The sequence below is a fragment of the Scyliorhinus torazame genome, chromosome 7 (genome assembly GCF_047496885.1).
Source record: "Scyliorhinus torazame isolate Kashiwa2021f chromosome 7, sScyTor2.1, whole genome shotgun sequence".
NCBI classification, from domain to species: domain Eukaryota; kingdom Metazoa; phylum Chordata; class Chondrichthyes; order Carcharhiniformes; family Scyliorhinidae; genus Scyliorhinus; species Scyliorhinus torazame.
In genome coordinates this window covers 273,336,867-273,359,464 of record NC_092713.1, presented here as the reverse complement: position 1 = coordinate 273,359,464, position 22,598 = coordinate 273,336,867, and the positions used below count along the sequence as shown (strand labels likewise).

At 49.4% G+C, this 22,598-nt stretch overlaps 1 protein-coding gene across 2 annotated transcripts in view; it reads left to right on the top strand.

Annotated features, from left to right (window-relative positions):
- Positions 1 to 22,598, top strand: part of LOC140427040 (organic cation/carnitine transporter 2-like) — a 284,081-nt gene that overhangs the window by 35,722 nt on the left and 225,761 nt on the right. For both annotated transcript variants that reach the window (XM_072512472.1, XM_072512473.1), the window contains exon 3: positions 43 to 197. In XM_072512472.1, coding sequence (XP_072368573.1) covers positions 43 to 197 — 155 coding nt within the window. The remainder of the gene's footprint in view (positions 1 to 42; positions 198 to 22,598) is intronic.

Below are 22,598 nucleotides of genomic sequence, written 5' to 3'. Positions count from 1 at the left end.
ATACTGACAGTATTTGAAATATTGGTTGATTTTGCTTTGCAGGTTTGGAAGAAAGGCAATTCTGTTTGGGACCATGGCTGTACAGACTGGGTTTAATATGCTTCAAGTATTGTCACCAAACTGGGAAATATTCTGCCTGGTTAATTTCCTTATCGGTATTGGACAAATCTCAAACTATGTGGCTGCCTATGTTCTTGGTAAGTGTCCATACCACTCAGTCCCATTAACAAAGTGTTGATCCTTTACTCACTACCTTTGATGATTTTGTCATCCCTTGTATAACACAGTCATAATGTGAGAAACAGCGGGGAGAGAGGTGGACTCGTCGGCCAGTTAAAACAGCGGGACAGGGAGAGGAGATTCAGAGTGAGAAACAGCGGGAAAAGGAGAGGAGTTTCAGAGTGAGAAACAGCAGGAAAGAGAGAGGGGTTTCAGAGTGTGAAACAGCGGGAAAAGGAGAGGAGTTTCAGAGTGAGAAACAGCAGGAAAGAGAGAGGGGTTTCAGAGTGTGAAACAGCAGGAAAAGGAGAGGAGTTTCAGAGTGACAAACAGTGGGAAATGGAGAGGAGTTTCAGAGTGAGACACAGTTGGAAATGGAGAGGAGTTTCAGAGTGAGACACAGCGGGAAAAGGGAGAGGAGTTTCAGAGTGAGGAACAGCGGGAAATAGAGCGGAGTTTCAGAGTGAGGAACAGTGGGAAAAGGGAGAGGAGTTTCAGAGTGACAAACAGTTGGAAATGGAGAGGAGTTTCAGAGTGAGACACAGCGGGAAAAGGGAGAGGAGTTTCAGAGTGAGGAACAGCGGGAAATAGAGCGGAGTTTCAGAGTGAGGAACAGTGGGAAAAGGGAGAGGAGTTTCAGAGTGAGACACAGCGGGAAAAGGAGAGGAGTTTCAGAGTGAGAAACAGCGGGAAAGGGTGCGGAGTTTCAGAGTGAGGAACAGCGAGGAGAGAGGTGGTGTCGGCTGCCTGTTAAAACAGCGGGAAAGGGAGAGGAGTTTCAAAGTGACAGAGAGCAGGAAAAGGAGAGGCGTTTCAGACTGAGAAACAGAGGGAAAAGTAGAGGAGTTTCAGAGTGAGACACAGAGGGAAAAGTAGAGGAGTGCCAGAGTGAGGAACAGCGGGAAAAAGACAGTAGTTTCAGAGTGAGGAACAGCGGGAAAAATAGAGGAGTTTCAGAGTGAGGAACAGCGGAAAAACGAGAGGAGTTTCAGAGTGAGAAACAGCGGGAAAAGGGGAGGAGATTCAGAGTGAGAAACAGAGGGAAAAGTAGAGGAGTTTCAGAGTGTGAAACAGCGGGAAAAGGGAGAGGAGTTTCAGAGTGAGGAACAGCGGGAAAAGGAGAGGAGTTTCAGAGTGAGGAACAGTGGGAAAAGGGGCGGAGTTTCAGAGTGTGAAACAGCGGGAAAAGGAGAGGAGTTTCAGTGTGAGGAACAGCGGGAAAAGGAGCGGAGTTTCAGAGTGAGAAACAGCGGGAAAAGGAGAGGAGTTTCAGAGTGAGAAACAGCAGGAAAGAGAGAGGGGGTTCAGAGTGTGAAACAGCGGGAAAAGGAGAGGAGTTTCAGAGTGAGGAACAGCGGGAAAAAGAGAGGCGTTTCAGAGTGAGGAACAGCGGGAAAAAGAGAGGAGTTTCAGAGTGAGAAACAGCGGGAAAGGGTGCGGAGTTTCAGAGTGAGAAACAGCGAGGAGAGAGGTGGTGTCGGCTGCCTGTCAAAACAGCGGGAAAGGGAGAGGAGTTTCAAAGTGACAGACAGCGGGAAAAGGAGAGGCGTTTCAGACTGAGAAACAGAGGGAAAAGTAGAGGAGTTTCAGAGTGAGACACAGAGGGAAAAGTAGAGGAGTGTCAGAGTGAGGAACAGCGGGAAAAAGAGAGTAGTTTCAGAGTGAGGAACAGCGGGAAAAATAGAGGAGTTTCAGAGTGAGGAACAGCGGGAAAAGGAGAGGAGATTCAGAGTGAGAAACAGAGGGAAAAGTAGAGGAGTTTCAGAGTGTGAAACATCGGGAAAGGGAGAGGAGTTTCAGTGTGAGAAACAGCGGGAAAAGGAGAGGAGAGTCAGAGTGTGAAACAGAGGGAAAAGTAGAGGAGTTTCAGAGTGAGAAACAGCGGGAAAAGGGAGAGGAGTTTCAGAGTGAGGAACAGCGGGAAAAGGAGAGGAGTTTCAGAGTGAGGAACAGTGGGAAAAGGGAGAGGAGTTTCAGAGTGAGAAACAGCGGGAAAAGGAGAGGAGTTTCAGAGTGAGGAACAGTGGGAAAAGGAGCGGAGTTTCAGAGTGTGAAGCAGCGGGAAAACGAGAGGAGTTTCAGAGTGAGAAACAGCAGGAAAAGGAGAGGAGTTTCAGAGTGAGAAACAGCGGGAAAAGGAGCGGAGTTTCAGAGTGAGAAACAGCGGGAAAACGAGAGGAGTTTCAGAGTGAGAAACAGCAGGAAAAGGAGAGGAGTTTCAGAGTGAGAAACAGCGGGAAAAGGGAGAGGAGTTTCAGAGTGAGAAACAGCGGGAATAGGAGAGGAGTTTCAGAGTGAGGAACAGCGGGAAAAGGAGAGGAGTTTCAGAATGAGAAACAGCGGGAAAAGGGAGAGGAGTTTCAGAGTGAGAAACCGGGAAAAGGAGAGGAGTTTCAGAGTGAGGATCAGCGGGAAAAGGAGAGGAGTTTCAGAGTGTGAAACATCGGGAAAGGGAGAGGAATTTCAGAGTGAGAAACAGCGGGAAAAGGAGAGGAGTTTCAGAGTGAGAAACAGCGGGAAAAGGAGAGGAGTTTCAGAGTGAGAAACAGCGGGAAAGGGAGCGGAGTTTCAGAGTGAGAAACAGCGGGAAAAGGAGAGGAGTTTCAGTGTGAGAAACAGCAGGAAAGGGAGCGGAGTTTCAGAGTGAGAAACAGTTGGAAAAGGAGAGGAGATTCAGTGTCAGAAACAGCGGGAAAGGGTGCGGAGTTTCAGAGTGAGGAACAGCGAGGAGAGAGGTGGTCTCGGCTGCCTGTTAAAACAGCGGGAAAGGGAGAGGAGTTTCAAAGTGACAGACAGCGGGAAAAGGAGAGGAGTTTCAGAGTGAGGAACAGCGGGAAAACGAGAGGAGTTTCAGAGTGAGAAACAGCGGGAAAAGGAGAGGAGTTTCAGAGTGAGGAACAGCGGGAAAACGAGAGGAGTTTCAGAGTGAGGAACAGCGGGAAAAGGAGAGGAGTTTCAGAGTGAGAAACAGAGGGAAAAGTAGAGGAGTTTCAGAGTGAGAAACAGCGGGAAAGGGAGCGGAGTTCCAGAGTGAGAAACAGCTGGAAAAGGAGAGGAGTTTCAGTGTGAGAAACAGCGGGAAAGGGAGCGGAGTTTCAGAGCGAGAAACAGCGCCTGTTAAAACAGCGGAAAAGGGAGAGGAGTTTCAAAGTGACAGACAGCGGGAAAAGGAGAGGAGTTTCAGAGTGAGAAACAGAGGGAAAAGTAGAGGAGTTTCAGAGTGAGGAACAGCGGGAAAAAGAGAGGAGTTTCAGAGTGAGGACAGCGTGAAAACGAGAGGAGTTTCAGAGTGAGTAACAGCGGGAAAAGGAGAGGAGTTTCAGAGTGAGAAACAGAGGGAAAAGTAGAGGAGTTTCAGAGTGAGAAACAGCGGGAAAAGGGAGAGGAGTTACAGAGTGAGAAACAGAGGGAAAAGTAGAGGAGTTTCAGAGTGAGAAACAGCGGGAAAAGGAGAGGAGTTTCAGAGTGAGGAACAGTGGGAAAAGAAGAGGAGTTTCAGAGTGAGGAACAGTGGGAAAAGGAGCGGAGTTTCAGAGTGTGAAACAGCGGGAAAAGGAGAGGAGTTTCAGTGTGAGAAACAGCAGGAAAAGGAGAGGAGTTTCAGAGTGAGAAACAGCGGGAAAAGGAGCGGAGTTTCAGAGAGTGAAACAGCGGGAAAAGGAGAGGAGTTTCAGAGTAAAAACAGCGGGAAAAGGGAGAGGAGTTTCAGAGTGAGAAACAGCGGGAATAGGAGAGGAGTTTCAGGGTGAGGAACAGCGGAAAAGGAGAGGAGTTTCAGAGTGAGAAACAGAGGGAAAAGTAGAGGAGTTTCAGAGTGAGAAACAGCGGGAAAGGGAGCGGAGTTCCAGAGTGAGAAACAGCTGGAAAAGGAGAGGAGTTTCAGTGTGAGAAACAGCGGGAAAGGGAGCGGAGTTTCAGAGCGAGAAACAGCGCCTGTTAAAACAGCGGAAAAGGGAGAGGAGTTTCAAAGTGACAGACAGCGGGAAAAGGAGAGGAGTTTCAGAGTGAGAAACAGAGGGAAAAGTAGAGGAGTTTCAGAGTGAGGAACAGCGGGAAAAAGAGAGGAGTTTCAGAGTGAGGACAGCGTGAAAACGAGAGGAGTTTCAGAGTGAGTAACAGCGGGAAAAGGAGAGGAGTTTCAGAGTGAGAAACAGAGGGAAAAGTAGAGGAGTTTCAGAGTGAGAAACAGCGGGAAAAGGGAGAGGAGTTACAGAGTGAGAAACAGAGGGAAAAGTAGAGGAGTTTCAGAGTGAGAAACAGCGGGAAAAGGAGAGGAGTTTCAGAGTGAGGAACAGTGGGAAAAGAAGAGGAGTTTCAGAGTGAGGAACAGTGGGAAAAGGAGCGGAGTTTCAGAGTGTGAAACAGCGGGAAAAGGAGAGGAGTTTCAGTGTGAGAAACAGCAGGAAAAGGAGAGGAGTTTCAGAGTGAGAAACAGCGGGAAAAGGAGCGGAGTTTCAGAGAGTGAAACAGCGGGAAAAGGAGAGGAGTTTCAGAGTAAAAACAGCGGGAAAAGGGAGAGGAGTTTCAGAGTGAGAAACAGCGGGAATAGGAGAGGAGTTTCAGAGTGAGGAACAGCGGAAAAGGAGAGGAGTTTCAGAGTGAGAAACAGCGGGAAAGCGAGAGGAGTTTCAGAGTGAGAAACAGCGGGAAAAGGAGAGGAGTTTCAGAGTGAGAAACAGCGGGAAAAGGAGCGGAGTTTCAGAGTGAGAAACAGCTGGAAAAGGAGAGGAGTTTCAGAGTGAGAAACAGCGGGAAAGGGAGAGGAGTTTCAGAGTGAGAAACAGAGGGAAAGCGAGAGGAGTTTCAGAGTGAGAAACAGCGGGAAAAGGAGAGGAGTTTCAGAGTGAGAAACAGCGGGAAAAGGAGCGGAGTTTCAGAGTGAGAAACAGCTGGAAAAGGAGAGGAGTTTCAGAGTGAGAAACAGCGGGAAAGCGAGAGGAGTTTCAGAGTGAGAAACAGCGGGAAAAGGAGAGGAGTTTCAGAGTGAGAAACAGCGGGAAAAGGAGCGGAGTTTCAGAGTGAGAAACAGCTGGAAAAGGAGAGGAGTTTCAGAGTGAGAAACAGCGGGAAAGGGAGCGGAGTTTCCGAGGTGGAAACAGCTGGAAAAGGAGAGGAGTTTCAGTGTCAGAAACAGCGGGAAAGGGTCCGGAGTTTCAGAGTGAGGAACAGCGAGGAGAGAGGTGGTCTCGGCTGCCTGTTAAAACAGCGGGAAAGGAAGAGGCGTTTCAAAGTGACAGACAGCGGGAAAAGGAGAGGCGTTTCAGAGTGAGAAAGAGAGGGAAAAGGAGAGGAGTTTCAGAGTGAGGAACAGCGGGAAAAAGAGAGGAGTTTCAGAGTGAGGAACAGCGGGAAAACGAGAGGAGTTTCAGAGTGAGAAACAGCGGGAAAAGGAGAGGAGTTTCAGAGTGAGAAACAGAGGGAAAAGTAGCGGAGTTTCAGAGTGAGGAACAGCGGGAAAAAGAGAGGAGTTTCAGAGTGAGGAACAGCGGGAAAGGGAGAGGTGTTTCAGAGTGAGGAACAGCGGGAATAGGAGAGGAATTTCATGGTGAGAAACAGCGGGAAAAGGGAGAGGAGTTTCAGAGTGCGAAACCGGGAAAAGGAGAGGAGATTCAGAGTGAGAAACAGCGGGAAAGGGAGAGGAATTTCAGAGTGAGGATCAGCGGGAAAAGGAGAGGAGTTTCAGAGTGTGAAACATCGGGAAAGGGAGAGGAGGTTCAGAGTGAGAAACAGCGGGAAAAGGAGAGGAGTTTCAGAGTGAGAAACAGCGGGAAAGGGAGAGGAGTTTCAGAGTGAGGAACAGCGGGAAAAGGAGAGGAGTTTCAGAGTGAGAAACAGCGGGAAAGGGAGCGGATTTTCAGAGTGAGAAACAGCTGGAAAAGAAGAGGAGTTTCAGTGTGAGAAACAGCGGGAAAGGGAGCGGAGTTTCAGAGTGAGAAACAGCGGGAAAAGGAGAGGAGTTTCAGTGCCAGAAACAGCGGGAAAGGGTGCGGAGTTTCAGAGTGAGGAACAGCGAGGAGAGAGGTGGTCTCGGCTGCCTGTTAAAACAGCGGGAAAGGGAGAGGAGTTTCAAAGTTACAGACAGCGGGAAAAGGAGAGGAGTTTCAGAGTGAGAAACAGAGGGAAAAGTAGAGGAGTTTCAGAGTGAGAAACAGAGGGAAAAGTAGAGGAGTTTCAGAGTGAGAAACAGCGGGAAAAGGGAGAGGAGTTTCAGAGTGAGGAACAGCGGTAAAGGAGAGGAGTTTCAGAGTGAGGAACAGTGGGAAAAGGAGCGGAGTTTCAGAGTGTGAAACAGCGGGAAAAGGAGAGGAGTTTCCGTGTGAGAAACAGCAGGAAAAAGAGAAGGAGTTTCAGAGTGAGAAACAGCGGGAAAAGGAGCGGAATTTCAGAGTGTGAAACAGCGGGAAAAGGAGAGCAGTTTCAGAGTGAGAAACAGCGGGAAAAGGGAGAGGAGTTTCAGAGTGAGAAACAGCGGGAAAAGGAGAGGAGTGTCAGAGTGCGAAACAGCGGGAAAAGGAAGAGGAGTTTCAGAGTGAGAAACAGTGGGAAAGGCAGAGGAGTTTCAGAGTGAGGAACAGCGGGAAAAGGAGAGGAGTTTCAGAGTGAGAAACAGAGGGAAAGGTAGAGGAGTTTCAGAGTGAGGAACAGCGGTAAAAAGAGAGGAGTTTCAGAGTGAGGAACAGCGGGAAAACGAGAGGATTTTCAGAGTGAGAAACAGCGGGAAAAGGAGAGGAGTTTCAGATTATGAAACAGCGGGAAAAGGAGAGGATTTTCAGTGTGAGAAACAGGAGGAAATGGAGAGGAGTTTCAGAGTGAGAAACAGCGGGAAAAGGAGCGGGGTTTCAGAGTGAGGAACAGTGGGAAAAGGAGCGGAGTTTCAGAGTGTGAAACAGCGGGAAAAGGAGAGGATTTTCAGTGTGAGAAACAGGAGGAAATGGAGAGGAGTTTCAGAGTGAGAAACAGCGGGAAAAGGAGAGCAGTTTCAGAGTGAGAAACAGCGGGAAAAGGGAGATGTGTTTCAGAGTGAGAAACAGCGGGAAAAGGAGAGGAGTGTCAGAGTGAGAAACAGCGAGAAAAGGAGAGGAGTGTCAGAGTGAGAAACAGCAGGAAAAGGGGAGGAGTTTCAGAGTGAGGAACAGTGGGAAAAGGAGCGGAGTTTCAGAGTGTGAAACAGCGGGAAAAGGCGAGGATTTTCAGTGTGAGAAACAGGAGGAAATGGAGAGGAGTTTCAGAGTGAGAAACAGCGGGAAAAGGAGAGGAGTGTCAGAGTGAGAAACAGCAGGAATAGGGGAGGAGTTTCAGAGTGAGAAACAGCGGGAAAAGGGAAAGGAGTTTCAGAGTGAGAAACAGCGGGAAAAGGAGAGGAGTTTCAGAGTGAGGAACAGCGGGAAAAGGAGCGGAGTTTCAGAGTGTGAAACAGCGGGAAAAGGAGAGGAGTTTCAGTGTGAGAAACAGCAGGAAAAGGAGAGGAGTTTCAGAGTGAGAAACAGCGGGAAAAGGAGCGGAGTTTCAGAGAGTGAAACAGCGGGAAAAGGAGAGGAGTTTCAGAGTGTGAAACATCGGGAAAGGGAGAGCCGTTTCAGAGTGAGAAACAGCGGGAAAAGGAGAGGAGTTTCAGAGTGAGAAACAGCGGGAAAGGGAGTGGAGTTTCAGAGTGAGGAACAGCGGGAAAAGGAGAGGTGTTTCAGAGTGAGAAACAGCGGGAAAAGGAGCGGAGTTTCAGAGTGAGAAACAGCTGGAAAAGGAGAGGAGTTTCAGAGTGAGAAACAGCGGGAAAAGGGACAGGAGTTTCAGAGTGAGAAACAGCTGGAAAAGGTGAGGAGTTTCAGAGTGAGAAACAGCTGGAAAAGGTGAGGAGTTTCAGTGTGAGAAACAGCGGGAAAGGGAGCGGAGTTTCAGAGTGAGAAACAGCTGGAAAAGGAGAGGAGTTTCAGTGTCAGAAACAGCGGGAAAGGGTCCGGAGTTTCAGAGTGAGGAACAGCGAGGAGAGATGTGGTCTCGGCTGCCTGTTAAAACAGCGGGAAAAGTAGAGGAGTTTCAGAGTGAGGAACAGCGGGAAAAAGAGAGGAGTTTCAGGGTGAGGAACAGCGGGAAAAGGAGAGGAGTTTCAGAGTGAGAAACAGAGGGAAAAGTAGCGGAGTTTCAGAGTGAGGAACAGCGGGAAAACGAGAGGAGTTTCAGAGTGAGGAACAGCGGGAAAAGGAGAGGTGTTTCAGAGTGAGGAACAGCGGGAAAAGGAGAGGAATTTCATGGTGAGAGACAGCGGGAAAAGGGAGACGAGCTTCAGAGTGCGAGACCGGGAAAAGGAGAGGAGATTCAGAGTGAGAAACAGCGGGAAAGGGAGAGGAATTTCAGAGTGAGGATCAGCGGGAAAAGGAGAGGAGTTTCAGAATGTGAAACGTCGGGAAAGGGAGAGGAGGTTCAGAGTGAGAAACAGCGGGAAAAGGAGAGGAGTTTCAGAGTGAGGAACAGCGGGAAAACGAGAGGAGTTTCAGAGTGAGGAACAGCGGGAAAAGGAGAGGTGTTTCAGAGTGAGAAACAGCTGGAAAAGGTGAGGAGTTTCAGTGTGAGAAACAGCGGGAAAGGGAGCGGAGTTTCAGAGTGAGAAACAGCTGGAAAAGGAGAGGAGTTTCAGAGTGAGAAACAGCTGGAAAAGGAGAGGAGTTTCAGTGTCAGAAACAGCGGGAAAGGGTCCGGAGTTTCAGAGTGAGGAACAGCGAGGAGAGAGGTGGTCTCGGCTGCCTGTTAAAACAGCGGGAAAGGAAGAGGCGTTTCAAAGTGACAGACAGCGGGAAAAGGAGAGGCGTTTCAGAGTGAGAAAGAGAGGGAAAAGTAGAGGAGTTTCAGAGTGAGAAACAGCGGGAAAAAGAGAGGAGTTTCAGAGTGAGGACAGCGTGAAAACGAGAGGAGTTTCAGAGTGAGTAACAGCGGGAAAAGGAGAGGAGTTTCAGAGTGAGAAACAGAGGGAAAAGTAGAGGAGTTTCAGAGTGAGAAACAGCGGGAAAAGGGAGAGGAGTTACAGAGTGAGAAACAGAGGGAAAAGTAGAGGAGTTTCAGAGTGAGAAACAGCGGGAAAAGGAGAGGAGTTTCAGAGTGAGGAACAGTGGGAAAAGAAGAGGAGTTTCAGAGTGAGGAACAGTGGGAAAAGGAGCGGAGTTTCAGAGTGTGAAACAGCGGGAAAAGGAGAGGAGTTTCAGTGTGAGAAACAGCAGGAAAAGGAGAGGAGTTTCAGAGTGAGAAACAGCGGGAAAAGGAGCGGAGTTTCAGAGAGTGAAACAGCGGGAAAAGGAGAGGAGTTTCAGAGTAAAAACAGCGGGAAAAGGGAGAGGAGTTTCAGAGTGAGAAACAGCGGGAATAGGAGAGGAGTTTCAGGGTGAGGAACAGCGGAAAAGGAGAGGAGTTTCAGAGTGAGAAACAGCGGGAAAGCGAGAGGAGTTTCAGAGTGAGAAACAGCGGGAAAAGGAGAGGAGTTTCAGAGTGAGAAACAGCGGGAAAAGGAGCGGAGTTTCAGAGTGAGAAACAGCTGGAAAAGGAGAGGAGTTTCAGAGTGAGAAACAGCGGGAAAGGGAGCGGAGTTTCCGAGGTGGAAACAGCTGGAAAAGGAGAGGAGTTTCAGTGTCAGAAACAGCGGGAAAGGGTCCGGAGTTTCAGAGTGAGGAACAGCGAGGAGAGAGGTGGTCTCGGCTGCCTGTTAAAACAGCGGGAAAGGAAGAGGCGTTTCAAAGTGACAGACAGCGGGAAAAGGAGAGGCGTTTCAGAGTGAGAAAGAGAGGGAAAAGTAGAGGAGTTTCAGAGTGAGGAACAGCGGGAAAAAGAGAGGAGTTTCAGAGTGAGGAACAGCGGGAAAACGAGAGGAGTTTCAGAGTGAGAAACAGCGGGAAAAGGAGAGGAGTTTCAGAGTGAGAAACAGAGGGAAAAGTAGCGGAGTTTCAGAGTGAGGAACAGCGGGAAAAAGAGAGGAGTTTCAGAGTGAGGAACAGCGGGAAAGGGAGAGGTGTTTCAGAGTGAGGAACAGCGGGAATAGGAGAGGAATTTCATGGTGAGAAACAGCGGGAAAAGGGAGAGGAGTTTCAGAGTGCGAAACCGGGAAAAGGAGAGGAGATTCAGAGTGAGAAACAGCGGGAAAGGGAGAGGAATTTCAGAGTGAGGATCAGCGGGAAAAGGAGAGGAGTTTCAGAGTGTGAAACATCGGGAAAGGGAGAGGAGGTTCAGAGTGAGAAACAGCGGGAAAAGGAGAGGAGTTTCAGAGTGAGAAACAGCGGGAAAGGGAGAGGAGTTTCAGAGTGAGGAACAGCGGGAAAAGGAGAGGAGTTTCAGAGTGAGAAACAGCGGGAAAGGGAGCGGATTTTCAGAGTGAGAAACAGCTGGAAAAGAAGAGGAGTTTCAGTGTGAGAAACAGCGGGAAAGGGAGCGGAGTTTCAGAGTGAGAAACAGCGGGAAAAGGAGAGGAGTTTCAGTGCCAGAAACAGCGGGAAAGGGTGCGGAGTTTCAGAGTGAGGAACAGCGAGGAGAGAGGTGGTCTCGGCTGCCTGTTAAAACAGCGGGAAAGGGAGAGGAGTTTAAAAGTTACAGACAGCGGGAAAAGGAGAGGAGTTTCAGAGTGAGAAACAGAGGGAAAAGTAGAGGAGTTTCAGAGTGAGAAACAGAGGGAAAAGTAGAGGAGTTTCAGAGTGAGAAACAGCGGGAAAAGGGAGAGGAGTTTCAGAGTGAGGAACAGCGGTAAAGGAGAGGAGTTTCAGAGTGAGGAACAGTGGGAAAAGGAGCGGAGTTTCAGAGTGTGAAACAGCGGGAAAAGGAGAGGAGTTTCCGTGTGAGAAACAGCAGGAAAAAGAGAAGGAGTTTCAGAGTGAGAAACAGCGGGAAAAGGAGCGGAATTTCAGAGTGTGAAACAGCGGGAAAAGGAGAGCAGTTTCAGAGTGAGAAACAGCGGGAAAAGGGAGAGGAGTTTCAGAGTGAGAAACAGCGGGAAAAGGAGAGGAGTGTCAGAGTGCGAAACAGCGGGAAAAGGAAGAGGAGTTTCAGAGTGAGAAACAGTGGGAAAGGCAGAGGAGTTTCAGAGTGAGGAACAGCGGGAAAAGGAGAGGAGTTTCAGAGTGAGAAACAGAGGGAAAGGTAGAGGAGTTTCAGAGTGAGGAACAGCGGTAAAAAGAGAGGAGTTTCAGAGTGAGGAACAGCGGGAAAACGAGAGGATTTTCAGAGTGAGAAACAGCGGGAAAAGGAGAGGAGTTTCAGATTATGAAACAGCGGGAAAAGGAGAGGATTTTCAGTGTGAGAAACAGGAGGAAATGGAGAGGAGTTTCAGAGTGAGAAACAGCGGGAAAAGGAGCGGGGTTTCAGAGTGAGGAACAGTGGGAAAAGGAGCGGAGTTTCAGAGTGTGAAACAGCGGGAAAAGGAGAGGATTTTCAGTGTGAGAAACAGGAGGAAATGGAGAGGAGTTTCAGAGTGAGAAACAGCGGGAAAAGGAGAGCAGTTTCAGAGTGAGAAACAGCGGGAAAAGGGAGAGGTGTTTCAGAGTGAGAAACAGCGGGAAAAGGAGAGGAGTGTCAGAGTGAGAAACAGCGAGAAAAGGAGAGGAGTGTCAGAGTGAGAAACAGCAGGAAAAGGGGAGGAGTTTCAGAGTGAGGAACAGTGGGAAAAGGAGCGGAGTTTCAGAGTGTGAAACAGCGGGAAAAGGCGAGGATTTTCAGTGTGAGAAACAGGAGGAAATGGAGAGGAGTTTCAGAGTGAGAAACAGCGGGAAAAGGAGAGGAGTGTCAGAGTGAGAAACAGCAGGAATAGGTGAGGAGTTTCAGAGTGAGAAACAGCGGGAAAAGGGAGAGGAGTTTCAGAGTGAGAAACAGCGGGAAAAGGAGAGGAGTTTCAGAGTGAGGAACAGCGGGAAAAGGAGCGGAGTTTCAGAGTGTGAAACAGCGGGAAAAGGAGAGGAGTTTCAGTGTGAGAAACAGCAGGAAAAGGAGAGGAGTTTCAGAGTGAGAAACAGCGGGAAAAGGAGCGGAGTTTCAGAGAGTGAAACAGCGGGAAAAGGAGAGGAGTTTCAGAGTGTGAAACATCGGGAAAGGGAGAGCCGTTTCAGAGTGAGAAACAGCGGGAAAAGGAGAGGAGTTTCAGAGTGAGAAACAGCGGGAAAGGGAGAGGAGTTTCAGAGTGAGGAACAGCGGGAAAAGGAGAGGTGTTTCAGAGTGAGAAACAGCGGGAAAAGGAGCGGAGTTTCAGAGTGAGAAACAGCTGGAAAAGGAGAGGAGTTTCAGAGTGAGAAACAGCGGGAAAAGGGACAGGAGTTTCAGAGTGAGAAACAGCTGGAAAAGGTGAGGAGTTTCAGAGTGAGAAACAGCTGGAAAAGGTGAGGAGTTTCAGTGTGAGAAACAGCGGGAAAGGGAGCGGAGTTTCAGAGTGAGAAACAGCTGGAAAAGGAGAGGAGTTTCAGTGTCAGAAACAGCGGGAAAGGGTCCGGAGTTTCAGAGTGAGGAACAGCGAGGAGAGATGTGGTCTCGGCTGCCTGTTAAAACAGCGGGAAAAGTAGAGGAGTTTCAGAGTGAGGAACAGCGGTAAAACGAGAGGAGTTTCAGAGTTACAAACAGCGGGAAAAGGAGAGGAGTTTCAGAGTGAGAAACAGAGGGAAAAGTAGCGGAGTTTCAGAGTGAGGAACAGCGGGAAAACGAGAGGAGTTTCAGAGTGAGGAACAGCGGGAAAAGGAGAGGTGTTTCAGAGTGAGGAACAGCGGGAAAAGGTGAGGAATTTCATGGTGAGAGACAGCGGGAAAAGGGAGACGAGCTTCAGAGTGCGAGACCGGGAAAAGGAGAGGAGATTCAGAGTGAGAAACAGCGGGAAAGGGAGAGGAATTTCAGAGTGAGGATCAGCGGGAAAAGGAGAGGAGTTTCAGAGTGTGAAACGTCGGGAAAGGGAGAGGAGGTTCAGAGTGAGAAACAGCGGGAAAGGGAGCGGAGTTTCAGAGTGAGAAACAGCTGGAAAAGGAGAGGAGTTTCAGTGTCAGAAACAGCGGGAAAGGGTCCGGAGTTTCAGAGTGAGGAACAGCGAGGAGAGAGGTGGTCTCGGCTGCCTGTTAAAACAGCGGGAAAGGGAGAGGAGTTTCAAAGTGACAGACAGCGGGAAAAGGCGAGGAGTTTCAGAGTGAGAAACAGAGGGAAAAGTAGAGGAGTTTCAGAGTGAGGAACAGCGGGAAAAGGAGAGGAGTTTCAGAGTGAGAAACAGAGGGAAAAGTAGAGGAGTTTCAGAGTGAGAAACAGCTGGAAAAGGTGAGGAGTTTCAGTGTGAGAAACAGCGGGAAAGGGAGCGGAGTTTCAGAGTGAGAAACAGCTGGAAAAGGAGAGGAGTTTCAGTGTCAGAAACAGCGGGAAAGGGTGCGGAGTTTCAGAGTGAGGAACAGCGAGGAGAGATGTGGTCTCGGCTGCCTGTTAAAACAGCGGGAAAAGTAGAGGAGTTTCAGAGTGAGGAACAGCGGGAAAAAGAGAGGAGTTTCAGGGTGAGGAACAGCGGGAAAACGAGAGGGGTTTCAGAGTTACAAACAGCGGGAAAAGGAGAGGAGTTTCAGAGTGAGAAACAGAGGGAAAAGTAGCGGAGTTTCAGAGTGAGGAACAGCGGGAAAACGAGAGGAGTTTCAGAGTGAGGAACAGCGGGAAAAGGAGAGGTGTTTCAGAGTGAGGAACAGCGGGAAAAGGAGAGGAATTTCATGGTGAGAGACAGCGGGAAAAGGGAGACGAGCTTCAGAGTGCGAGACCGGGAAAAGGAGAGGAGATTCAGAGTGAGAAACAGCGGGAAAGGGAGAGGAATTTCAGAGTGAGGATCAGCGGGAAAAGGAGAGGAGTTTCAGAATGTGAAACGTCGGGAAAGGGAGAGGAGGTTCAGAGTGAGAAACAGCGGGAAAAGGAGAGGAGTTTCAGAGTGAGGAACAGCGGGAAAACGAGAGGAGTTTCAGAGTGAGGAACAGCGGGAAAAGGAGAGGTGTTTCAGAGTGAGAAACAGCTGGAAAAGGTGAGGAGTTTCAGTGTGAGAAACAGCGGGAAAGGGAGCGGAGTTTCAGAGTGAGAAACAGCTGGAAAAGGAGAGGAGTTTCAGTGTCAGAAACAGCGGGAATGGGTCCGGAGTTTCAGAGTGAGGAACAGCGAGGAGAGAGGTGGTCTCGGCTGCCTGTTAAAACAGCGGGAAAGGAAGAGGCGTTTCAAAGTGACAGACAGCGGGAAAAGGAGAGGAGTTTCAGAGTGAGAAACAGCGGGAAAAAGAGAGGAGTTTCAGAGTGAGGAACAGCGGGAAAACGAGACGAGTTTCAGAGTGAGAAACAGCGGGAAAAGGAGAGGAGTTTCAGAGTGAGAAACAGAGGGAAAAGTAGCGGAGTTTCAGAGTGAGGAACAGCGGGAAAAAGAGAGGAGTTTCAGAGTGAGGAGCAGCGGGAAAACGAGAGGAGTTTCAGAGTGAGGAACAGCGGGAAAGGGAGAGGTGTTTCAGAGTGAGGAACAGCGGGAAAAGGAGAGGAATTTCATGGTGAGAAACAGCGGGAAAAGGGAGAGGAGTTTCAGAGTGCGAAACCGGAAAAAGGAGAGGAGATTCAGAGTGAGAAACAGCGGGAAAGGGAGAGGAATTTCAGAGTGAGGATCAGCGGGAAAAGGAGAGGAGTTTCAGAATGTGAAACGTCGGGAAAGGGAGAGGAGGTTCAGAGTGAGAAACAGCGGGAAAAGGAGAGGGTTTTCAGAGTGAGAAACAGCGGGAAAAGGGAGAGGAGTTTCAGAGTGAGGAACAGCGGGAAAAGGAGAGGAGTTTCAGAGTGAGAAACAGCGGGAAAGGGAGCGGATTTTCAGAGTGAGAAACAGCTGGAAAAGAAGAGGAGTTTCAGTGTGAGAAACAGCGGGAAAGGGAGCGGAGTTTCAGAGTGAGAAACAGCTGGAAAAGGAGAGGAGTTTCAGTGCCAGAAACAGCGGGAAAGGGTGCGGAGTTTCAGAGTGAGGAACAGCGAGGAGAGAGGTGGTCTCGGCTGCCTGTAGAAACAGCGGGAAAGGGAGCGGAGTTTCAGAGTGAGAAACAGCTGGAAAAGGAGAGGAGTTTCAGTGTGAGAAACAGCGGGAAAGGGAGCGGAGTTTCAGAGTGAGGAACAGCGGTAAAGGAGAGGAGTTTCAGAGTGAGGAACAGTGGGAAAAGGAGCGGAGTTTCAGAGTGTGAAACAGCGGGAAAAGGAGAGGAGTTTCAGTGTGAGAAACAGCAGGAAAAAGAGAAGGAGTTTCAGAGTGAGAAACAGCGGGAAAAGGAGCGGAGTTTCAGAGTGTGAAACAGCGGGAAAAGGAGAGCAGTTTCAGAGTGAGAAACAGCGGGAAAAGGGAGAGGAGTTTCAGAGTGAGAAACAGCGGGAAAAGGAGAGGAGTGTCAGAGTGCGAAACAGCGGGAAAAGGAGAGGAGTTTCAGAGTGAGAAACAGCTGGAAAAGGAGCGGAGTTTCAGAGTGAGAAACAGCGGGAAAAGGAGAGGAGTTTCAGTGTTTGAAACAGCGGGAAAAGGCAGAGGAGTTTCAGAGTGAGAAACAGTGGGAAAGGCAGAGGAGTTTCAGAGTGAGGAACAGCGGGAAAAGGAGAGGAGTTTCAGAGTGAGAAACAGAGGGAAAGGTAGAGGAGTTGCAGAGTGAGGAACAGCGGTAAAAAGAGAGGAGTTTCAGAGTGAGGAACAGCGGGAAAACGAGAGGAGTTTCAGAGTGAGAAACAGCGGGAAAAGGAGAGGAGTTTCAGAGTGTGAAACAGCGGGAAAAGGAGAGGATTTTCAGTGTGAGAAACAGGAGGAAATGGAGAGGAGTTTCAGAGTGAGAAACAACGGGAAAAGGAGCGGGGTTTCAGAGTGAGGAACAGTGGGAAAAGGAGCGGAGTTTCAGAGTGTGAAACCGCGGGAAAAGGAGAGGATTTTCAGTGTGAGAAACAGGAGGAAATGGAGAGGAGTTTCAGAGTGAGAAACAGCGGGAAAAGGAGAGCAGTTTCAGAGTGAGAAACAGCGGGAAAAGGGAGAGGAGTTTCAGTGTGAGAAACAGCGGGAAAAGGAGAGGAGTGTCAGAGTGAGAAACAGCGAGAAAAGGAGAGGAGTGTCAGAGTGAGAAACAGCAGGAAAAGGGGATGAGTTTCAGAGTGAGGAACAGTGGGAAAAGGAGCGGAGTTTCAGAGTGTGAAACAGCGGGAAAAGGCGAGGATTTTCAGTGTGAGAAACAGGAGGAAATGGAGAGGAGTTTCAGAGTGACAAACAGCGGGAAAAGGAGAGGAGTGTCAGAGTGAGAAACAGCAGGAAAAGGGGAGGAGTTTCAGAGTGAGAAACAGCGGGAAAAGGGAGAGGAGTTTCAGAGTGAGAAACAGCGGGAAAAGGAGAGGAGTTTCAGAGTGAGGAACAGCGGGAAAACGAGAGGAGTTTCAGAGTGAGGAACAGCGGGAAAAGGAGATGAGTTTCAGAGTGAGAAACAGAGGGAAAAGTAGAGGAGTTTCAGAGTGAGAAACAGCGGGAAAGGGAGCGGAGTTCCAGAGTGAGAAACAGCTGGAAAAGGAGAGAAGTTTCAGTGTGAGAAACAGCGGGAAAGGGAGCGGAGTTTCAGAGCGAGAAACAGCGCCTGTTAAAACAGCGGGAAAGGGAGAGGAGTTTCAAAGTGACAGACAGCGGGAAAAGGAGAGGGGTTTCAGAGTGAGAAACAGAGGGAAAAGTAGAGGAGTTTCAGAGTGAGGAACAGCGGGAAAAAGAGAGGAGTTTCAGAGTGAGGATCGCGTGAAAACGAGAGGTGTTTCAGAGTGAGTAACAGCGGGAAAAGGAGAGGAGTTTCAGAGTGAGAAACAGAGGGAAAAGGAGCGGAGTTTCAGAGTGTGAAACAGCGGGAAAAGGAGAGGAGTTTCAGTGTGAGAAACAGCAGGAAAAGGAGAGGAGTTTCAGAGTGAGAAACAGCGGGAAAAGGAGCGGAGTTTCAGAGAGTGAAACAGCGGGAAAAGGAGAGGAGTTTCAGAGTGTGAAACATCGGGAAAGGGAGAGCCGTTTCAGAGTGAGAAACAGCGGGAAAAGGAGAGGAGTTTCAGAGTGAGAAACAGCGGGAAAGGGAGAGGAGTTTCAGAGTGAGGAACAGCGGGAAAAGGAGAGGTGTTTCAGAGTGAGAAACAGCGGGAAAAGGAGCGGAGTTTCAGAGTGAGAAACAGCTGGAACAGGAGAGGAGTTTCAGAGTGAGAAACAGCGGGAAAAGGGACAGGAGTTTCAGAGTGAGAAACAGCTGGAAAAGGTGAGGAGTTTCAGAGTGAGAAACAGCTGGAAAAGGTGAGGAGTTTCAGTGTGAGAAACAGCGGGAAAGGGAGCGGAGTTTCAGAGTGAGAAACAGCTGGAAAAGGAGAGGAGTTTCAGTGTCAGAAACAGCGGGAAAGGGTCCGGAGTTTCAGAGTGAGGAACAGCGAGGAGAGATGTGGTCTCGGCTGCCTGTTAAAACAGCGGGAAAGGAAGAGGCGTTTCAAAGTGACAGACAGCGGGAAAAGGAGAGGAGTTTCAGAGTGAGAAAGAGAGGGAAAAGTAGAGGAGTTTCAGAGTGAGGAACAGCGGGAAAAAGAGAGGAGTTTCAGAGTGAGGAACAGCGGGAAAACGAGAGGAGTTTCAGAGTGAGAAACAGCGGGAAAAGGAGAGGAGTTTCAGAGTGAGGAACAGCGGGAAAAGGAGAGGTGTTTCAGAGTGAGGAACAGCGGGAAAAGGAGAGGAATTTCATGGTGAGAGACAGCGGGAAAAGGGAGACGAGTTTCAGAGTGAGAAACAGCGGGAATAGGAGAGGAGTTTCAGAGTGAGGATCAGCGGGAAAAGGAGAGGAGTTTCAGAGTGTGAAACATCGGGAAAGGGAGAGGAGGTTCAGAGTGAGAAACAGCGGGAAAAGGAGAGGAGTTTCAGAGTGAGGAACAGCGGGAAAACGAGAGGAGTTTCAGAGTGAGGAACAGCGGGAAAAGGAGAGGTGTTTCAGAGTGAGGAACAGCGGGAAAAGGAGAGGAATTTCATGGTGAGAAACAGCGGGAAAAGGGAGAGGAGTTTCAGAGTGCGAAACCGGGAAAAGGAGAGGAGATTCAGAGTGAGAAACAGCGGGAAAGGGAGAGGAATTTCAGAGTGAGGATCAGCGGGAAAAGGAGCGGGGTTTCAGAGTGAGGAACAGTGGGAAAAGGAGCGGAGTTTCAGAGTGTGAAACAGCGGGAAAAGGAGAGGATTTTCAGTGTGAGAAACAGCGGGAAATGGAGAGGAGTTTCAGAGTGAGAAACAGCGGGAATAGGAGAGCAGTTTCAGAGTGAGAAACAGCGGGAAAAGGGAGAGGAGTTTCAGAGTGAGAAACAGCGGGAAAAGGAGAGGAGTGTCAGAGTGAGAAACAGCGAGAAAAGGAGAGGAGTGTCAGAGTGAGAAACAGCAGGAAAAGGGGAGGTGTTTCAGAGTGAGGAACAGTGGGAAAAGGAGCGGAGTTTCAGAGTGTGAAACAGCGGGAAAAGGCGAGGATTTTCAGTGTGAGAAACAGGAGGAAATGGAGAGGAGTTTCAGAGTGAGAAACAGCGGGAAAAGGAGAGGAGTGTCAGAGTGAGAAACAGCAGGAAAAGGGGAGGAGTTTCAGAGTGAGAAACAGCGGGAAAAGGGAGAGGAGTTTCAGAGTGAGAAACAGCGGGAAAAGGAGAGGAGTTTCAGAGTGAGGAACAGCGGGAAAACGAGAGGAGTTTCAGAATGAGGAACAGCGGGAAAAGGAGATGAGTTTCAGAGTGAGAAACAGAGGGAAAAGTAGAGGAGTTTCAGAGTGAGAAACAGCGGGAAAGGGAGCGGAGTTCCAGAGTGAGAAACAGCTGGAAAAGGAGAGAAGTTTCAGTGTGAGAAACAGCGGGAAAGGGAGCGGAGTTTCAGAGCGAGAAACAGCGCCTGTTAAAACAGCGGGAAAGGGAGAGGAGTTTCAAAGTGACAGACAGCGGGAAAAGGAGAGGGGTTTCAGAGTGAGAAACAGAGGGAAAAGTAGAGGAGTTTCAGAGTGAGGAACAGCGGGAAAAGGAGAGGAGTTTCAGAGTGAGGAACAGCGGGAAAACGAGAGGAGTTTCAGAGTGAGGAACAGCGGGAAAAGGAGAGGAGTTTCAGAGTGAGAAACAGAGGGAAAAGTAGAGGAGTTTCAGAGTGAGAAACAGAGGGAAAAGTAGAGGAGTTTCAGAGTGAGAAACAGAGGGAAAAGTAGAGGAGTTTCAGAGTGAGAAACAGCGGGAAAAGGGAGAGGAGTTTCAGAGTGAGGAACAGCGATAAAGGAGAGGAGTTTCAGAGTGAGGACCAGTGGGAAAAGGAGCGGAGTTTCAGAGTGTGAAACAGCGGGAAAAGGAGAGGAGTTTCAGTGTGAGAAACAGCAGGAAAAAGAGAAGGAGTTTCAGAGTGAGAAACAGCGGGAAAAGGAGCGGAGTTTCAGAGTGTGAAACAGCGGGAAAAGGAGAGGAGTTTCAGAGTGTGAAACATCGGGAAAGGGAGAGGAGGTTCAGAGTGAGAAACAGCGGGAAAAGGAGAGGAGATTCAGAGTGAGAAACAGCGGGAAAGGGAGAGGAGTTTCAGAGTGAGGAACAGCGGGAAAAGGAGAGGAGTTTCAGAGTGAGAAACAGCGGGAAAGGGAGCGGATTTTCAGAGTGAGAAACAGCTGGAAAAGAAGAGGAGTTTCAGTGTGAGAAACAGCGGGAAAGGGAGCGGAGTTTCAGAGTGAGAAACAGCTGGAAAAGGAGAGGAGTTTCAGTGCCAGAAACAGCGGGAAAGGGTGCGGAGTTTCAGAGTGAGGAACAGCGAGGAGAGAGGTGGTCTCGGCTGCCTGTTAAAACAGCGGGAAAGGAAGAGGCGTTTCAAAGTGACAGACAGCGGGAAAAGGAGAGGAGTTTCAGAGTGAGAAAGAGAGGGAAAAGTCGAGGAGTTTCAGAGTGAGGAACAGCGGGAAAAAGAGAGGAGTTTCAGAGTGAGGAACAGCGGGAAAACGAGAGGAGTTTCAGAGTGAGAAACAGCGGGAAAAGGAGAGGAGTTTCAGAGTGAGAAACAGAGGGAAAAGCAGCGGAGTTTCAGAGTGAGGAACAGCGGGAAAACGAGAGGAGTTTCAGAGTGAGGAACAGCGGGAAAAGGAGAGGTGTTTCAGAGTGAGGAACAGCGGGAAAAGGAGAGGAATTTCATGGTGAGAAACAGCGGGAAAAGGGAGACGAGTTTCAGAGTGCGAAACCGGGAAAAGGAGAGGAGATTCAGAGTGAGAAACAGCGGGAAAGGGAGAGGAATTTCAGAGTGAGGATCAGCGGGAAAAGGAGAGGAGTTTCAGAGTGTGAAACATCGGGAAAGGGAGAGGAGGTTCAGAGTGAGAAACAGCGGGAAAAGGAGAGGAGTTTCAGAGTGAGGAACAGCGGGAAAACGAGAGGAGTTTCAGAGTGAGGAACAGCGGGAAAAGGAGAGGTGATTCAGAGTGAGGAACAGCGGGAAAAGGAGAGGAATTTCAGAGTGAGGAACAGTGGGAAAAGGAGCGGAGTTTCAGAGTGTGAAACAGCGGGAAAAGGAGAGGAGTTTCAGTGTGAGAAACAGCAGGAAAAGGAGAGGAGTTTCAGAGTGAGAAACAGCGGGAAAAGGAGAGCAGTTTCAGAGTGAGAAACAGCGGGAAAAGGGAGAGGAGTTTCAGAGTGAGAAACAGCGGGAAAAGGAGAGGAGTGTCAGAGTGCGAAACAGCGGGAAAAGGAGAGGAGTTTCAGAGTGAGAAACAGCTGGAAAAGGAGCGGAGTTTCAGAGTGAGAAACAGCGGGAAAAGGAGAGGAGTTTCAGAGTTTGAAACAGCGGGAAAAGGGAGAGGAGTTTCAGAGTGAGAAACAGTGGGAAAGGCAGAGGAGTTTCAGAGTTAGGAACAGCGGAAAAAGGAGAGGAGTTTCAGAGTGAGAAACAGAGGGAAAGGTAGAGGAGTTTCAGAGTGAGGAACAGCGGTAAAAAGAGAGAAGTTTCAGAGTGAGGAACAGCGGGAAAACGAGAGGAGTTTCAGAGTGAGAAACAGCGGGAAAAGGAGAGGAGTTTCAGAGTGTGAAACAGCGGGAAAAGGAGAGGATTTTCAGTGTGAGAAACAGGAGGAAATGGAGAGGAGTTTCAGAGTGAGAAACAGCGGGAAAAGGAGCTGGGTTTCAGAGTGAGGAACAGTGGGAAAAGGAGCGGAGTTTCAGAGTGTGAAACAGCGGGAAAAGGAGAGGATTTTCAGTGTGAGAAACAGGAGGAAATGGAGAGGAGTTTCAGAGTGAGAAACAGCGGGAAAAGGAGAGCAGTTTCAGAGTGAGAAACAGCGGGAAAAGGGAGAGGAGTTTCAGAGTGAGAAACAGCGGGAAAAGGAGAGGAGTGTCAGAGTGAGAAACAGCGAGAAAAGGAGAGGAGTGTCAGAGTGAGAAACAGCAGGAAAAGGGGAGGAGTTTCAGAGTGAGGAACAGTGGGAAAAGGAGCGGAGTTTCAGAGTGTGAAACAGCGGGAAAAGGCGAGGATTTTCAGTGTGAGAAACAGGAGGAAATGGAGAGGAGTTTCAGAGTGAGAAACAGCGGGAAAAGGAGAGGAGTGTCAGAGTGAGAAACAGCAGGAAAAGGGGAGGAGTTTCAGAGTGAGAAACAGCGGGAAAAGGGAGAGGAGTTTCAGAGTGAGAAACAGCGGGAAAAGGAGAGGAGTGTCAGAGTGAGAAACAGCGGGAAAAGGAGAGGAGTTTCAGAGTGAGGAACAGCGGGAAAAGGAGAGGAGTTTCAGAGTGGGAAACAGCGGGAAAAGGGAGAGGAGTTTCAGAGGGAGAAACCGGGAAAATGAGAGGAGTTTCAGAGTGAGAAACAGCGGGAAAAGGGAGAGGAGTTTCAGAGTGAGAAACAGCGGGAAAAGGAGATGAGTTGCAGAGTCAGAAACAGCGGGAAAAGGAGAGGAGTGTCAGAGTGAGAAACAGCAGGAAAAGGGGAGAAGTTTCAGAGTGAGGAACAGCGAGGAGAGAGGTGGTCTCGGCTGCCTGTTAAAACAGCGGGAAAGGGAGAGGAGTTTCAAAGTGACAGACAGCGGGAAAAGGAGAGGAGTTTCAGAGTGAGAAACAGAGGGAAAAGTAGAGGAGTTTCAGAGTGAGAAACAGAGGGAAAAGTAGAGGAGTTTCAGAGTGAGAAACAGCGGGAAAAGGGAGAGGAGTTTCAGAGTGAGGAACAGCGGTAAAGGAGAGGAGTTTCAGAGTGAGGAACAGTGGGAAAAGGAGCGGAGTTTCAGAGTGTGAAACAGCGGGAAAAGGAGAGGAGTTTCAGTGTGAGAAACAGCAGGAAAAAGAGAAGGAGTTTCAGAGTGAGAAACAGCGGGAAAAGGAGCGGAGTTTCAGAGTGTGAAACAGCGGGAAAAGGAGAGCAGTTTCAGAGTGAGAAACAGCGGGAAAAGGGAGAGGAGTT